The sequence below is a fragment of the Odocoileus virginianus genome, chromosome 11 (assembly GCF_023699985.2).
Source record: "Odocoileus virginianus isolate 20LAN1187 ecotype Illinois chromosome 11, Ovbor_1.2, whole genome shotgun sequence".
NCBI lineage: Eukaryota > Metazoa > Chordata > Mammalia > Artiodactyla > Cervidae > Odocoileus > Odocoileus virginianus.
Window position 1 is genome coordinate 16,574,560 of NC_069684.1, and position 18,235 is coordinate 16,592,794.

Below are 18,235 nucleotides of genomic sequence, written 5' to 3' on the forward strand. Positions count from 1 at the left end.
ACGAGAAGGGGATGCTGAAAGGATTGATGGGGTTGGGAGATGGGAGGAAGAGGAAGTGCGCAAGGAGAGTCATAGGGGGAGAGAATGCAATAGAAGGGGGGGCTATGAAGGGGTGAGAGGAGAGTCTGTTATTCACCACCAGATGCTTCTCCAGGCACAAGTGACTGTCTGCCTTTTACCTGATGGAATATTGATTTCTCACAACTCAAAACTAGAATCATTCATCTCATCCTGACAAAGAATAGTGGGTACGTCCGCTTACTTAGCAAAGTGGCACCACCATATGGAAGAAAGATACATAGAATTTATAATCTATATTGGTTGAAATGACACTTTGCCAACTCTTCTCTCCGCCACCCCCCACCCCAACTTTCTAATGACTGGCTTCATTTCAAATTCAAATAAATAAAGTAAAACTTTATTAATGTTTTGCTATGGTGACATTTCAAATTTGCAGGCTTAAAACTTTTATAGAATTCAAATGTTCAATCTCTCTCCAACTTCCTCCTTTAGTACTCATATACCAGTCACCATCACTACCACGGTGCATATAATTTACTAGATCCTGTCCCCCTTGGGTTGTGGCAAATTTCACTGTCTTGCATCTCACAGAAAGCCATCCCACAATCACATCTTTGCCATGTTCTTTGGTACCCAGCATAAAAGCCACCTTCATCCCAATCCCACTGAGCACCTCCAAGGAGGCCTTCTCCAAGTCATTCCTACTGACTCCCTTGTTCTGGAACTCCTAAGCACTTATGCTACACCTGCCTTGTTAATTTGCTTACACAGCTGACACTTTGCTTTGTTCTGTTTCTGCAAACATTTTCCCTGAGCAGGTTCTTCCTCACCACCTTGAGTGTAGTCTCCTAAGAGGTAAGGACTTTGTCATAGCCAAGTTACATAACTTCCTATGTATGCACCAAATATGTACCATAGGTGATGCTTAATAAAGGCTTTTTTGCTTCCAGAATTTCCGCATTCCTGTTCCTTCAAAACGTGTTGCTGGACAAACCCAAGGTTCTGGGAACCTCTGGAAGACACCAACAGTCCTAAAGCCTGAGTCACCTCCTTAGCAATGGGCCCACTTTCTTCCTCATTCTTGGGATAAGGAAATCCACTAAGCTGTTTCTGAAATGTTTACTCTGTTATTATTTTTTTAATCCTCACATGTGTTTCTATAAGGAACCTCTAGAAAGCTGAGACTCAGCAGGTTGACTTGTCCAAACCTTTAATTGGTACAAGGCAAAACAGGAATTCAAGTGCAGGTGTGTCTGACTGAAGCCAGTGACTATGTCCTCTGGGCCACGGTGACTGTGCCGATGGCAATGGAAAAGGGAGTGACCCTCAAAATGAAATTGTTGAGGGACCTGCCTGGTGGCCCAGTGTTAAACAATACGCCTTGCAATGCAGGGGACGCAGGTTTGATCCCTGTTTGAGGAACTAAGATCCCACATGCCTTGGAGCAACTAAGCCTGCATGCTGCAACTACTGAAGCCCGTGTGCTCCGCAGCCTGTGTGCCACAACTAGGGAGCGCGTATGCCGCAACTAAAGAGCCTGCGGTGCCAGCAATGAAAGATCTGCATGAGGCAATGAAGATCCCGCTTGCTGCAACTAAGACCCTTCACAGTCAGATAAATAAACTGTTAAAAGAAAGGAAATAAAGGAAGAAAGTCAGCCAGAAAGCCCAGCTGGAGCAAAAGGCATAGTACAAATACTCTATAGACCCCCCAAAGAGTGCGTCTGTCACTTTCTGTCCATGACCACCCCCAAAGTCTCCCCTGGGAGTGAAAGTCTGGCAGGCTTTCAACCTCTAGCTAGGCCTTAAATGTCTGGGCTCAGATCCGAGTGAGGGCTGAGAGTAAGAACTGTTTGTGACCAAATTTTCTGATCCTTGCTATTTCTGCTTAACTCTTGACTCCTAGATTCTTTTCAATTACCTTTTGTGGGGGAACTCCTTTTCTCTTTACCTCTCATACACACTGATGGGAGATAATGAAAAAGCACAGATGCTGCCGGCGGCCTGTTTCTAGTCACTTGAGGTCAAATTTTATAATGATAAACAAACCAAGTAATCAATTAATACCCCCAACATATTATCTTTTAAATATCCAGTGTAGATAATAAACTTGAATGTTATTAATTTATCATATAGTATTTGAGATGTAATAGAGAAGCCTTGAAGGCCCGCTAAGACTTCCTAAACACCTCTAAGGTTATACGGAGAAATTTGCAATTCTCACAAAATTCCACCAGAGGGCACTATATCCGCATCAACCCCAGCCAAGCATCTCATTCTCCAACCCAGTAAACAAGTCTCCCAAGTACCGGTTCAAAAGAAGTGGGGGGAGGGGAAAGGAGGTCAGGAAAAATACAGAACCAAGTATCCAGAAAACATACCCAAGGGCTGTTTGTTTCCTGTTAAAATTTGGCATGCAATTGTGAAATAAACAGGGATTCAAATCAACTAATGGGATGGGGGTGAGGGAGGAAGGGCTGTGGACCCAGCTGAGGACATCTTCGAGAAGAGCACCAACTAAAGGACATCCTCTGATCCAAGTTGTTTTTGACCATAATGCTAAATTTCCTAAACTTTTAAATAAGCTTCAATAATGTTCCAATTAATCTAGAGAACAAAGATAAATCCATATAAATCTCAATACATTGAGAACAGGAACAACACTCTTCTATGAAAATCCCAGATTCACAAAACCATGAAACAGGTTATTAAACACACAAAATGATCTCCAAAGATTCCTTTTAAAAAGAACCTGTTATACAGTAACTCCCCTGCCCCGGAATATACTGAATATCTACTATGTGAGGCAGCACGGGGGAAGCCACAATGAAGGACTCAGAGGTAAACTGGTTGGTTCCTGCACTGTGGGTACAGTAGGGATTTCAGAATTTAGAGGTGGTGCCCAGGAATGCATCATCCCCAGCCTGAGAAGGCTGAAGGAAGGGAAACAGAAAAAGACTCTCAAGGGAGCTATACCTTGGAAGCATGTAAGGCTGTGAAATACTGCACTAAGGTGATTCAAGCAAGAGGTTGCAAATGAGCAAGCCCTCAGCTTTCTCACCGTTAAGCTAGAATGATGTAAAGATTAATTCTAGAATGGCATGGCTGTAATTTTCTCGGTAGGACTTATTTTACCATGTCATTAGCTAAGATGAACTTACTTCCTCCCAATTCTCCAAGCAGTTTCCTTTTAGAGGTAGATTTGGGGTAAGGCTCAAGACCTAAACCTTCAGTCATAAGGTGTAGGCTGTGAAACTAAGTGTTCTCTACATTTGAATGATTTCAAGGGGCCTTCAACAAAACTCAATTCAGACTAAACAAAAATAGCTGAGACTTGAACTTGCCATTTCCTAACCTGAGCTTAAGAGTATACAACAATCAGAAAGGATATAAACAACAGTTCCTCTGGGTTCAGTATTAGATAATACTGAATTGAGGTGAAACCTGGTTTTTCCTTCTTTACTTATATAGCTTCAAGTCTGAAAGCTCGGTTAATTGCAGCTTCTCCCCCAAATTTGCTTTAAGAGTAATGACATCAGCTTCCAAGGCTGTTTCTTTTCCTTTTGTTTTATTTTTGTTTTGCTTTTAGATTTTACAATGGTCTATTCTTTTGGAAAGAACTGGTGTTTGTTTATTAAAAAGAGAAAAAATTTATAATGCTGGGTTGGGTTTCCAGGGTGTTCCTCAAGCCTGAGTCTCAGCTGTCTTTTTAGCATGGGTTAAGGGTTTTGTTCGCTGCCTACTGAAATCATCCAAATGTTGGAAAAACTCCATTTCCCAAACTACATGTTCTGCTTGAAGGTTTGAGTATGTTTGAGCCTTACCCCAAATCTTGTCTCTAATGAGTGGAAGGCAACCAACCACATAGGCCCTAGGAAGGCACACTCAGGTCACTAGATTAAGGGTTTACGATCTGCAAAGTGAGACTGGGTCCTTTAAAAGAGAAAGAAATTGAGAGGACTCACAGGTAATGTCCACCCAAAACAAGGTCTTTATTTCAAGCAGCAGAACACTGAAGAAGTCCTTTTTTTCAGTACGCAGCCATTTCCGCAGATTTGGAACCAAATTTTGACCTGTGATGTTTCTCTCCCACTCCTCCCACCCCTTGGACCCAGCTACTCTAAAAGCCTGACTTCAAAGCCCATGAAACAGAATCCCCTGTCTGCTTTGATACTGGCTGAACCAGGAGACAGAAAGAGTTCATGGGTTCAAGTGCTCTAATGCTTTTTAGGGAGCGGGAGGAGACCTGGGGGTGGGTGGCGATTTAGGGAAGAAGGAGAAAGAGAACAAAGGGCAGCAGACACAGTGAAGTCAAACTAGATGAAACAGGCCTTTCTCCTTCTAACTTCTCTAAAAGTCCAGTCTGGGTTTCTGGGGGCAAACCAGTTAGTTTAAGCACTTTCTTCTGCTTTTTCTTCCTTCATACTCTTTTAAGCTTCCCTGAATAGTCCTTGAACTCATTTGGGCCCTAATTCAGTTTGGTTAAGTAAGTGGGGGCTGACTAAGGAGCACAAGGCCTCTTGTTCTGCCTGAAAAACTCAGTGGTCATGTATTACCTTGCTAACCCTCACAAAGTACGCACCCGGTCACATGAATGGATCAAAGCAAATCCATTTCCACTCTTGGAAAAGCAGCTCAAAGCACATGTTCTCTTGATGGTGCCGCTGTCAGTTCTGTGTGGTCAACAAACATCAGTTATTGACCAGTTATTGACCCCCCTGGACAATACTGGGGGACACAAGATGAATAAGGAAGGTTAAGACATCAGCCAGGGCAGCAAGCTGACTCACACTAGAAGCTTTAAGAACTGTGCTTGCCTCTTAATTTTTCTATTTTCTATTCCGTGTGCCATCCCTACCTCGGGTGCTGGCGGTGACCAGTACAGTAGAAGGCTCTAGCTCACTTCTGGCAGTCTGGCAAGTGAAAATTAACGTTTTCTTAAAACAAGAACATGGCCTTTCCCCTCCCATCACCCCCTCCTCAACCATTTAAACTCAAGATTTCACAGAAATAAATGGAATGAAGACAGCTCACTTTGTTATCAGATCTAAACCCACCCTCATAAAACTAACAGTGGCATATTACCCAGAGTTAGAAAGTTGTACTTCATGGGTTATGGCAGGGAAAGAAATAATCTAATCCCTTCAGATTATCTTGGCCTATAATAATTACAATTATTGTTTTCTAGCATTTGCTGTATGTGTGTGCCATCATAATTAATGCTTACAATATACAAGGCAGTTGTTATGCCTAATTTGTAGGCAAGGAAACTGAGGCTTCAGGGCTAAGCATCCACCTAAATACAAAGCTGGAAAGAAGTCAAGACCAGATTTGAACCTACATTGCCTGACCTGAAGCCCAGCTTTTCACCATCATTTGAAGGATCACAAGTTTAAGTGCAAGTATAAGCACAGAATCTCTTACACTTGCAAGGAGACTTGCCTGGTCCAGAATGTCACTTGTCTGAAACATACCAAAAGCCTCTGTTTGAGATGAATCTCGAGTCTGTCATCTTAAAGCACTGCACTGTTAGCCACACTCTCAGAGGGGAGGGATGTTGACCAAAGAAGCCAAGTTATGTGTGTGGTCACAAGCAACATTTCTTTTCCATATTTGTGGTACAAAAAATAACCAGAAGAGCAAACTTTTTCCCCTCCTCTTCCAAAGGTCCTGGAAACATGAAATCTTAGTTTTCAAACAGAAAATATCATATACTGGGGCTCTTGAAAGGTGCGATAAAGGCTAGACACCAGCGGGAGGATTCAGACAATAAAAACAGTATGATTAAATCTTATCACTGGTAGCAATGAAGACATTATATTCATGTGTGTTGTATACATATATATAAAACTGTGTATCTGTTGACAAACATCCCTTTCAAGACTTTGTTCACACACACATTTTCTAAGGCTCTGAGGAGAGAAGAGGAAGGGGTACAGATTTCAAGGACATGCAATAAATTACATGAAAAGCAACACCAGACAGAACTTAAATTTTTGACGTACCCTAGGTTTCAAAGGGGGAGATGCCAAGACCTCAATCCCCGGTCAGGTGCCCCTGGGAAACGGTTCGCACAGAGGATTTCAAATCTGTTGCGCGACTCTAAAGGTCCTCTCTTGAACCGCTTTATTTGATTTGCAGATGAGAGAACTTGGGTCCAGAGAGGCTGCAGAGTTGCCTCAGGTGTGGCAGAGGCCGACTCTGTCTCCGCCCGCCGGGATCCTCTCTACACAAGGAGACAAAACACAGCGCGTTCACTACGAACGGGAGATGGGAGACTTCAGGTCACATCCCCAAACCCGCCGAGGGGGCCGGCCAGGGGTCTCTGTCCGGCCTACCTCCGGCAGCCCCCCGTCTGCGCCTCCCCCTCCGAGGCCGGCCCTGGCACCAGGGAGCCCGGGGTCTACTGCGGCCCCCACGCCCCGAACTCCCTCACAAGCAGGACCTGAGGGGCGGGCAAGGGAGCTGGGGGTTCTCTAACAACGAAAGGCAAAAGCTGGTGCCTGTGGGTTGGAATTTCCTCAGGGCCGCGTAGTGGGACCTGGGAAAAGAACCCTCCCTCAGAATATCTGACCTGGGGGCGCCGGGGCGGGGAGAGCACGCGGGGACCGCCCGGGGCCAGGCGGGCGGGGGCGCGCGGCGGCGGGGTCCTTCCCGGCAGGCCCCGGGCCCTCCGCCCGCAGCCGGCCCGCCCTGCCTCGCGCCCCTGCCTCGCGCCCCTCCCCCACGGCCCCTCCCCCACCGCCCTTTCCCTTTCTTTCTTTCCCGGGTCCGCTCGCCCCCACCCGGTGGCGCCCGCTCGGCGGCTCGCCCAATGGCCGCGGTGCCGGGACGGTGCATCAGCTGATCTGCCCGGGCTCCGGGCCTCTGGGAACCAATCAGGGCGTCGGGGGCGGCCCCGGCCGCCGATAAAGCCTGCCGGGCGGCGGGCCGCCCTGCAGAGCCGAGAATGGGAGAAGAGCAGGCTGTGTGAGCAGCCCCTCCCCGTCCTCCTCGCCTCTCTTCCTCACCTCGCTCTCGCCGCCTGCTCGCCCTGCCGCTTTGCTCGGCGCCCGGGTAAGCGCCTGGCCGGCCCGGGGAGGAGGGCGGGGATAGGGGGGTGCTCGGAAGTGTGCCGCACCGGCCCCGCCGCCTCCCGAGCCGCCGCGCCCTGACCGGTCGTCTCGGCCCCTTCCCACCTCCTGGCCCTGCTCTGCGCCCCGGCCTGGAAGGAGGTGGGGGGGTGGGGGTGCCCTCCCATCCCGCTTGCTTTCGCCACCCGCGGCTCCCGGCGGGTCTGGGTCGGCGATGGTGGGGCACCAGGCTTCGCGGAGGGCGGGGAGTTGTTTTGATCTTCCTTCAGCTGCTGGCGGCCCGAAGCGCCGCCCCTGGAGGTCGCTGGGCAGGACGAGCCGAGGAGCCGCTCGCTGCCCGGGCCCGGCGCCCCCAGCTCGGCCGTGTGGCGTGCGTAGTGGATGGAGCGGTCCCCCTGCGGGAGCTTCGCCCTCTTTCTCCGCGGCAGCGGGCGCCGGGGCGCGGTTAGCCGCCTGCGCCGACGCCCGGCGCCGGGAGAGTCGGTGGTGCGGTCCGCTCCCGCCGCGGGGTCTACCCCTGTGACTGAACAATGGGGAGCCCGGGAACGCGGCGTGGCCGGCGAGCGAGGCGGGTGGAGAGGCCTAGCAGGCCGGAGAGGGGCAGCAGCGGCGCGCTGCCCTCCGGCGGACTGCCCCCCTCCCCGCCCCGGCCTTGGAGGGGTATGGCCCCCTCGGCGACGCCCTGAGATCCAGACGGGGGCCCAAGGGGTGGGGCGCCGACTTTCGGGACGTTTCAGTGGAAAAGGGCTGCTCTCAAAGTGGATTTTCCCAACTACCCTGGGGGCGGGAAGCGGGGATGCTCCCCCGGCCGCAAATCCGGGAAGAAGAACGCGAACGAAGATGAAGACGACCTGGAATCTCGGTCCTCGGGGTCCCCCTCCAACTGCTTCGGCTTCGTCGCCTACTCGGTGAACGCCGGAGAGAAACCGCGAGTCAAAATCAAGACGACTCAAGAGCCATCGTATTCCTGCTCCACCCGGTGCGATTCCGACCGCATTCCGATTCCCTCTCCCTCTCCGTCTCCCTCGCCCAGAAAGCTCCGGTGCGTGGACCAGCGAGAACCGGAGACCCACGAGAGGCGCGAACGCCACTCCAAAAGGAGAAGGGCCAAGGAGGGCATCATCGATACCTTTGATTTTACGTGGCTGGGGTGAGTGAGGAGCAGGGATCCAGGACCCTGCTCCCACCGCAGCTGCAAGAAACCGCTAAGAACCACAGAATCCCAGCCCTCCCATCCCCCCCACCACGTAAAATCTCGGCATCTCGACACTAGTCGATAGAGCAGGCTGCTGTTGGCATCCAACCTGTCACGGAACCGAGCTGGCATCACCGAAAAGAGCAGGCCCCGAGGCTTAAGGGAGAAAGTGTGACTTGAAATTGGAGGTGGTAACCGGTGGGAGAGGAAAGCCAGAGACGGGGTTATAGCTGGGAGCTGAAAGGGTCTGGGATTGCCCCTACTGGCGTTTAAAGGCAGGATGGGCCATGGGCATGAGGAGTGGGATTTGACTGACCAAGTCTAGAGGGAGTCGGCAAAGGTTGTCTGCTAACACAACTTGACAGACAGCTTCTCTTCCCGGAGGGGAAGGGTGAGGCTGTTGCAAGGAGAAGCAGTTGTTTTCAGCTGGGCAAACATGGACAGTTGCCCATAGAAACTTTGCCACTGTACTTCAGACAGTTGCCCAAGTCACTGGAGGAGAACAATATGTTCCCTCTGCCGCCACCCTGGGCGATCAACGGGGGAGGGAGGAGGGAGAAGGTTTCCTCTTTGTGTTGGGGTTTGGTTTTGTGGCTTCAGTGTCTCTTCTTTGAGAGGTTTTGCGGTGGTGGCTCGCAGATTTTAACATGCCTCAGCTTTTGAAACCCCAGATCTTTTTGATTTAGAAGTTGGAATTTCTTAATTAAAGTTCTCTGGTGGAATCTGGTCATTCTCAAACTTAAGTCTACTCTCTGAAATGAGAACTTTGCCTCAAACTGATGGAAGTCGTGCCAGTGTGTGTCTTAAAATCCAGGTTGGATCAAATGTCCCAAAGTACACATTAGTCGTTGTTAGGAAGCCACCAGCTCTTAAATCTTCTAGCTAGCCCCCCCCCCCCCCCCTTTCCCGGTTTCATCCTTCCAGCTAAACGGGAGTGGGGTGGGTTGTTTATTTGGAAGGGTGGAGGAATCTTCAAAAGAACTTTTTATTGAGGCATCCTCTGGGGTGTAAGGAAAAGGGAAAACTTAACCAAGAGATCATAGCAGCCAAGCCTTTCTGTGGCCGCATTTTTACTTGGAGACAGATGTCTGTTCTGCAGATTGCTTGTGAGCTTTCATATTGTTTTGGGTTCACCGCCCGCCCCCCAGTATCTTAGTATGAAAAATGAAACAATTCCTCTACCTCTTACAAACTGCAAAAATAGAACTTAGTGCTCAGAAGTTTAGATTCTGGCTTGAGGAAGCTAATAAGTAGACTTTTGTTCAGTATAAAACTTTAATCTCCCTGAAAGCAAGTTAAATAAATGTCCTGTACTTTTGAGTGTGTGACTTCCAAAGGGAGGAGCCACCACTCCCACTGTGACTTCTTGATTTAATTGTCCTTATTGCGTCATTACTGCAGAGGATCTGTTTGGAGTTGGTGTTCTTACTTTATTTTTTCTCTCTTCAGAACACCTTCCACCATGGCCACCTCGGCGAGCTCCCACTTGAACAAAGGCATCAAGCAGGTGTATATGGCCCTACCTCAAGGTGAGAAAGTCCAAGCTATGTACATCTGGATCGACGGTACTGGAGAAGGACTGCGCTGCAAGACCCGAACCTTGGATTCTGAACCCAAGTGTGTAGAAGGTGAGAGGCTGGGTGGAACTGGGGGTACATGTTGGATGGGAGTAGTGTGGGGGTGGGTGGCAGCCTGAGACCAAGCCACTAGGTCTGGCCTCTTTATTCTGATGTAAACCTTTTCGAAGGCAGGACTTTACAGACTATATTCAGTCAACATTAAGCTCCTACACTGCCTCCAAGCATTAACAATGGACCCCTTCATTTAAATTGAGTCTTGCATATCGAAAGAAAAAAGATGAAGTCTGAGGGGAGTGGGATTGGGAACTTTGTTGACTTGGGCATCCCATCTCAGTCTGACCTAAGGTACCCCCAGGAACCCAGTCTGAAAACCATAGCTCTAACCTGACTATTCAGTCGGCTATACAAACCCTTTTGAATGTCACTTAGGTTCTAGATGTAAAGCAAACACCCTAAAAGTGGTCTCTAATTAGAGCTAGCCATCATTTGTTTTTAGTTGATGCACTTTTAGAATTCTTAAACTGGCTGATTGCTTATCCTACAGAAGCTATTATATGAATTGGGACGACTTTGTCTTTTTTTATTCTTTGGTCTAGAACAAACCATAGCTGTCCTCCTTCTGGAAGGGACTGAGGTCCATCATCTTTTACCTGATTTAGGAATAGCTTGCTTTTCTGATAATGCTCACATTTGAGTGAATGAATGGCTGTAATACAAAACATATACTATGTACCTGCTATGTGGCAGGTATTGCACAGGCCCTTGAAATATGAGATGAGAGTCTGGGCTCTGCCTTCAGAGAACTCAGTCAACTGGAGAGAGATGAAGGAACTCGCCTTTAAAACATAGTGTGGATAAGTTATGTGGGAGCACCCTTGAATAAGTCATCCTGCTAGTGTCTGTTTATCTGTTAAAATAAGGACACTGCATGAACTGGGACTGTCCATTACACAGTGTGGGGTGGGGGTGGGGAGTGAAAGAAATAAGCAACACAGATGGCCTATCAGAGGTCTTTATTTCTCCTGTATTTCAATACTTTAAATGATGACTGACTGACTAGAAATGTCCACTTTGTCTCCTGGGTGTCCAGTAGACTTATTTACAGAGGAAACATTATTCTTAGGTTGTTTCTGTGATTGGTACTTCTTTTAAGAAAGTGATGCAATGGTCTTACTTGGAACTCAAAAAGGACTGTAGGGCAACCTGCAAACATCACAGTTTGCCTGTTAATTAGCAGCAGTCAACCATCACTGGCTTTCTGGGCAAGACAGTGTTGCAGATAAAAAGGTAAATGAGATGCTGTACTCCTCCCTGAAAAGTTCTTGTGCTTGTAACTTTAATTTCTCCGTCTCTTTTTATCACAGAGTTGCCTGAGTGGAATTTTGATGGCTCCAGCACTTTTCAGTCTGAAGGGTCCAACAGTGACATGTATCTTGTCCCTGCTGCCATGTTTCGGGACCCTTTCCGCAAGGACCCCAACAAGCTGGTGTTCTGTGAAGTCTTCAAGTACAACCGAAAGCCTGCAGGTGTGTATAGGATAGACTTAATCCTAATCCGTGAATTGTAAAGTTGGGGGGAGAGGATATTCCAAAATCAGTATTGGGAAGACAAGCTTATCCCAGAACTAACTGTTAGAAACTTCTAACTAACTCTTAGAAGTCTGAAGGATTGGACATGCATCTCCCCATCCTGAACTTCCTTGTTGATAGAGGTTGTATGGTCTATCCTCCCATTGCTGGCTGCAGAAAACCACACTGGATTCTACTAAATCTGTTTAGTAGAGTTTAGTAGACTGGAGGAGTGCCCCATGTCACTCACAGTCCTCCTGCCTATAGATTTTAAGAACTTGGATTCTAAAGTTAGAATGCTGGATTTGAGTTCTAGATCTGCCACTTACTTGGTAAGAACTTGGGCAAGTTATTTTGTCCCCTATACTTGTCACTTCCCCCATTTTAATATGGGGAGAATAGACTGAGGGTGCTGGGTGTATACTTACAGCTGATCCTGGGTTTGATCCCTGGGTCAGGAAGATCCCCTGGAGAAGGAAATGGCAACCCACTCCAGTATTCTTGCCTGGAGAATCCCTATGGACAGAGGAGCCTGGCAGGCTATAGTCTGTGGGATCACAGAGTCAGACATGACTGGCGATTAAGCACAGCACACGGCTGATTCACGTACAGCAGAAACCAACACAACATTGTAAAGCAAATATCCACCAAATAAAAAATAAATTTTAAAAAATGGAGCAACTAATAAAATCCAGCTCATAAAATCATTTATAGAAGACTGAATTATGTGCAAATAATTGAGAAGACTTGTATGTCAAATACTGGTTGCCTTTTTGTTCCAGAGAGCTTGTCTTCTTTGTCTACTGACTAAACCAAGAGCATCTTGGTTCACTGATAACATATGCTTGCCGTGAGGTTTGCTGTAATTGCACCTTTGATTTTTTTCCTGGCAGACCTGTTTGTCCCAGTTTTCTGTCATTCACTTTTTTAAACTCCACTGGAGTCTCACTTCCATGAAGTCTTGCTATACTTGGCTAGTGAGACTTTTTGGCAAGTCACTTAGTGACTCTGAGCCTTACTTGTCTTTGTTTTGAAGTGAAAAGTGAAAGTTGCTCAATTGTGTCCAACTCTTTGCAACCCCATGTACTATCCAAGGAATTCTTTAGGCCAGAATACTGGATTGGGTAGCCTTTCCCTTCTCCAGGTGATCTTCCCAACCCAGGGATGGAACCCAGGTCTCCCGCATTGCAGGTGGATTCTTTACTATTTGAGCAACAAGGGAAGCCCCTCCAAAAGTCTTTGTTTTAGGAGGCATTAAATTATGGTGTGAGACCTGAGTTCTGAAGTCAAGACAGGCAGGATTTCCTGATTCTGCTGCTATCTCTGAGCCTCATTTTCTCACTTGTAAAAAGGGATACTTATAATACCCATCTCAGGGTTGTTAGGAAGATGCACCTGTGGGTTTTCTTAGATATAACATTGTTTAGTCGCTAAGTCATGTCTGACTTTGCGACCCTGTGGACTGCAGCACACCAGGCTTCCCTGTCCTTCACTGTCTTCCTGGAGTTTGGTCAAACTCATGTCCATTGAGTCAGTGATGCCATCCAACCATTTCATCCTCTGTCATCCCCTTCTCCTGCCCTCAATCTTTTCCAGCATCAAGGTCTTTTCCAATGAGTCAGCTCCTTAACATCAGGTGGCCAAAGTATTGGAGCTTCAGCTTCAGTCCTTCCAGTGACATTCAGGGTTGATTTCCTTTAGGATTGACTAGCTTGATCTTGCAGTTCGAGGGACTTTCAAGAGTTCTCCAGCACCACAATTTGAAAGCATTGATTCTTTGGCATTCAGACTTCTTAATGGTCCAACTCCCACATCTGTACATGACTACTGGAAAAACCATAGCTTTGACCAGACAGACTTGTCAGAAAAGTGGTATCTCTGCTTTCTAATACGCTGTCTAGGTTTGTCATAGCTTTCTTCCAAGGAGCAAGCATCTTTTAATTTTCATGGCTGCAGTCATCATCCACAGTGATTTTGGAGCCCAAGAAAATAAAGTCTGTCACTGTTTCTACTTTTTCCCCTTCTATTTGCCATGAAGTGATGGGACCAAATGCCATGATCTGAATTTTTTTAATGTTGAGTTTTAAGCCTACTTTTCCCACTCTCCTCTTTCACCCTCATCAAGAAGCTCTTTAGTTCCTCTTTGCTTTCTGCTATTAGAATGGTATCATTTGCATATCATAAAGGTCTGAAAATGGTTCCTGGGACATAGTGAAACAGCCAATAATAATCTATAAGATCTCTTCTGGCATAGAAATTTTTCCTGGTTGAGCTTGTCACCTTTTTTTTTTTGGTTGGTTGGGTTTTTTTGGCATGAGCCAGTACTATAGAACTTAGCACTTTGTATCTTCTCACTGGGAATGTAAGGCTGTTGATAGACTAGACAAATGATTCTCTCAATAAAAATTGTAGATTTGGCTGTAAATGCTTGAGAAACCAGGAATAGGTCTGACAGCTAGAAGCAGTTCTTCTGTGAATAGAGGGTTCAAGTGCCTGACATTTGGTACTTGGGAGGGGGCCAGCTTACAGATAAGGTGAACCCTTGCTGTGTTCTCTGGGTCCTCTCCCATGTGATTTTGTTGTGACCCAGTTTAGTTATAAATAAAGCCTTTTGAGAGTCTCCCTACAGATACATAATCGTAACTTCTCTTATCATCCCCTCTCACACTGACCAGGGCACAAAAAGGTTGACCCTGGGTCAGTTCAGTAAATAACATCTCAGGTACCTGGAATCTGAGGACCACTTCCCATCAACACGGGGATTCAGTGCATTTGTCCATATCTCTCTAATAGCGTGTCCACTCTTTCTTTCTCCTAGAGACCAATTTAAGGCACACCTGTAAACGGATAATGGACATGGTGAGCAACCAGCACCCCTGGTTTGGAATGGAGCAGGAATATACCCTCATGGGCACTGATGGGCACCCCTTTGGTTGGCCTTCCAACGGCTTTCCTGGGCCCCAAGGTAAGTCTCCTCGGTGAGAGGTGACTCTTGCTTCTCCCCAAGTGCTTAGTTGCCAAGGGAAGTCTCTGGAGATGGGAGTGAATCCTTGTAGACCAAAAAGCTAGGGGGATATCCCCGAGACTAGCTGAAATAATACTGTAGAGAGTTAGCCCTTGTGTTACCTAAATCCAAAGAATGGATGTTGAGATGTTAACATTGCAGGGAAAGCGTGGGCTCTACTCGGGGTCAACCCAGAGGAGTCCACTGCACACCACTTATCTGCCTGTTGGTAAAGGCAGGGACGGTGATTCCAGAAGGTGTGAGAACTTTCTGACTTCTGACTTTGGGCCATGCATCTCACTTAGATAGGCAGATGACATCTGCCTCCTGATCTTCCGTCTTGATGCCTCTCCAGGTCCCTACTACTGTGGTGTGGGAGCGGACAAGGCCTACGGCAGGGATATTGTGGAAGCTCACTACCGGGCCTGCTTGTACGCTGGCATCAAGATCGGGGGCACGAACGCCGAGGTCATGCCTGCACAGGTAAAGGTCTCTAGCCCACCACCTGCCCCACCTAGAGGCATGTGGGGGCTTTTGCTAGGAAGGGCTATTGTGGTGCCCACTTAACCCAAAGCCCTCAAGGTGGCTTGGAGTAGAGGTGAGCAGGGAACAAGTATCAGCTTCTGGCTTGGGGTGAGCAGCTGGTTTTGCTTTAAAGACCCATCTTCTCGTTCTCTGTAGTGGGAATTCCAGATAGGACCCTGTGAAGGAATTGACATGGGCGATCATCTCTGGGTGGCCCGTTTCATCTTGCATCGTGTGTGTGAAGACTTCGGAGTGATCGCCACCTTTGATCCTAAGCCCATTCCTGGGAACTGGAATGGTGCCGGCTGCCACACCAACTTTAGCACCAAGGCCATGCGAGAGGAGAATGGTCTGAAGTGAGTGCCGCCTCCTGCTGGGGCTGTTTCACTCTCTCTGCAAGAATACCTGCCAGGGGTTTGATGTACTGGGGATGAGTACATCCAGCTGCCTTCCCAGCTGGGGCCTTTAGCTTCAAAAACTGTCTTCTGATCCTGTCATTTTGTTCCTATTTGGAAAGTACCCCCAGAATACTCTTCAAGAGTAGGTTTCAAGGATGGTGATGGGGAAAGTTGACACAGATGAATGCATTTGAAAATCTTTAGTAAGAATTAAATTAGTAACAATACAAGCTTCTGAATGAGCTTAATGCCTGTGGCGGGGAGAGAGTTTCATTGGGACATCTACTGCCTGCCCAGCACTAAGAGACATAGGTTACAAGGCAGGGTGCTGCCTTTGTGGAGAATTTCTTTTCCCGGGGCCATGTTTTGGTGAATTGGAGCCTAGAAAACAGTCTTTGTTAGATGAGTCACTCCATTCTTGGATCCACACCTGCTCCTTGAAGGGCGGGTTTCTTGATGGCAGGTTGGACCCTCATCTTGTTTGTTTCTTCCAGGTACATTGAGGAGGCCATTGAGAAACTAAGCAAGCGGCACCAGTACCATATCCGAGCCTACGATCCCAAAGGGGGCCTGGACAATGCCCGGCGCCTAACTGGATTCCACGAAACCTCCAACATCAACGACTTCTCTGCTGGCGTGGCCAACCGTGGTGCTAGCATCCGCATCCCCCGGACTGTTGGCCAGGAGAAGAAGGGCTACTTCGAAGATCGTCGCCCATCTGCCAACTGTGACCCCTTCGCCGTGACGGAAGCCCTCATCCGCACATGTCTTCTGAACGAAACCGGCGACGAGCCCTTCCAGTACAAGAACTAAGTGGACTAGACTTGCAGCCCTCAAAACCCCTCTTAATTCTACATCTTACTCCCACTCTCACCCCTCTCAATGTCATAATAGCTATAACTCAAAGGGTGGAATATCGAGGTTCTTTTCTGTTTTTTCTTTTTTAATTCCTCACACCCAGTTAATATTTCTTGCTTTCTTTGGTCAGGATTGAAGGGGTCAGGTTCTTAATCACTGCACAACCACCTACCTACCCCTGCCCTTTTCTTTTTCCTATCACTGAAGCTTCCTAGTGCATTAGTTGGGAGGGGGGGCGGGGAAACATAACCACTGCTTCCATTTAATCAGGTGTGTTTGCCCAATAGGCAGAGCTCTCTGGACAGAGAGCCCAGTCATAGTGAAGAGATGGGGAGGACTTTTTCTGAGTGGTTACTGAGTGGGGGACAGGGGTGCTGGATTCTGTGGTTAGGTTAGGATTTCCCTTCTTGGTGGGAAGTCCTATTACTTACAAGGTTGTAACCAACTTTCTATCAAAAGTGAGAAATAGGGGGGAAGGAAGGGTAGGAAAACACCCTAGATCTGGTGTGGTGCTTCCCTTGCCTGGGGCTCAATGCCCTGACAGGCTCCGCATAAATAGATGGATAGCCCTACCTTAAAAGAAAAAGTTCTCATTGTGTGGTCCTCCATTTATAACACAAAGCAGAGTAGTATTTTTCTATTTAAATGTAAAAACAAAAAAATTATATATATGGGTGTGCAGATAAATGTGTGTTTTCTCTTTAGGGAGAAAAAGCCATTCTGGTTACGGGGAACCCAAATTTGAGACAAGTAGTCTGGTTAGAAATAAGGATCTCCTTTTGAGTGGGCATGGGGATGGGGGAGGCTATGCTGGAAAAGTTGGCTGTTTGGGGCTATTATTCCCTTGCTACCACTTCAGGGCTTCTCTCTGCCCTGCTCGCACTTCTGGGGAGGCTGATGCTGGTTGGTTAACAGGTGGAAGCCCATGATAGCAGTAGCCATCACCTGAGCCCCAGGTTTAAAAGACACACATGGACTTGTACACACAGGGGTTTGGAAATATGAGTTGGCTGGTCAACTTGAGCATGTTACTGACAAGGGGGTATTGGGGTTATTTTCCGGTGGGACTAGCATGTCACTAAAGCAGGCCTTTTGATAATATTAAAAAAAAGATTTTTTTTTTTAAAGCAAAACAGAATTTTAGATTTTAATCCTATTTGTAGGGTTTCTAAGTCTTTGTTTTACAGAATTGCTTGTTTGCCTCAGCTGTCTCCTCCCCCTCTCTGCTCTGGAGGAGATGGGACAAGTCTGGAGTCCAAACAGTTGTAATTTTGTATCTTGGTGTCTGAGTGTGAAATTATTCCCTTCCTTTGTTAAGATTCCTGAGGAGTTACTATTTTTTTTTCTTTTATAATAAAAACAAACCCCACTTTTGTCCTTACATTTTCCTTACTGTTTCTGGCTGTTTTGTGTTGGTTGCAGAAAGTGGGCTGTGGTTTTTTTCTTACCATGACAATTTCTAATTGCCATGTATAGTATGTTCAGAGTTAGATAACTTCATTGTAAACAAACTGTGTTAACTGCCCAGAGCAGCTCTTATAAATGTTAGGTTGATTTATAAGATCTCTTCTGACTTTTGTGATTCTTTTAAGTCCCTATGTGCCATTTCATTTCCCCTTTACTACCAAAAAAGGAGTTGTTGTTTCTTTTTAAGAGGCAAAGTAAGTTCAGGTATACTTGTTTTTGGAATTAAAGAATCTTTCCTGAGGCTTATTGCCAACCAGCCGCATCCTATGCTTTGGGAATCTGGGGTGTCTGGGTTAAGGCCTATCCCAGCCCTAAAGTTAAAAGTTTGCAGTAGTGTACAAACCCCAACTCTCCCCTCCCTGTGCTCCAGAGCTTGCCTTTGGCCCATCACATTATCACGTTTTGAACACTGGCTTGATTTTATTGCAGCCTAGTCTGTTTGCTACTGGTCTCACTGTCCCTACTCCATTTCACCTTCTGCCCAGCTGCCAGTGGTTCATCTAAATAGCAAATATTGACCATGTTGCTACGCTGGTTAAAGCCTTCC

The 18,235-nt window shown here is 47.2% G+C and overlaps 1 protein-coding gene across 3 annotated transcripts; it reads left to right on the forward strand.

The window, feature by feature from the left end:
* Window positions 1-6,982: 6,982 nt before the first annotated feature.
* GLUL (glutamate-ammonia ligase) lies at window positions 6,983-17,784 on the forward strand. 3 transcript variants are annotated; one of them, XM_020908986.2, is made up of 7 exons: window positions 6,983-7,076; window positions 9,738-9,916; window positions 11,233-11,394; window positions 14,255-14,401; window positions 14,796-14,923; window positions 15,122-15,321; window positions 15,858-17,784. In XM_020908986.2, exons 2-7 carry the CDS (start codon window positions 9,751-9,753, stop codon window positions 16,174-16,176), a joined length of 1,122 nt encoding a protein of 373 aa, XP_020764645.1. In that variant the 5' UTR covers window positions 6,983-7,076; window positions 9,738-9,750; the 3' UTR covers window positions 16,177-17,784. The 3 variants fall into 3 exon arrangements, with proteins under 3 accessions (XP_020764645.1, XP_020764647.1, XP_020764643.1); XM_020908988.2 differs by lacking the exon at window positions 6,983-7,076 and adding an exon at window positions 7,987-8,072; XM_020908984.2 differs by lacking the exon at window positions 6,983-7,076 and adding an exon at window positions 8,159-8,243.
* Window positions 17,785-18,235: the final 451 nt, after the last annotated feature.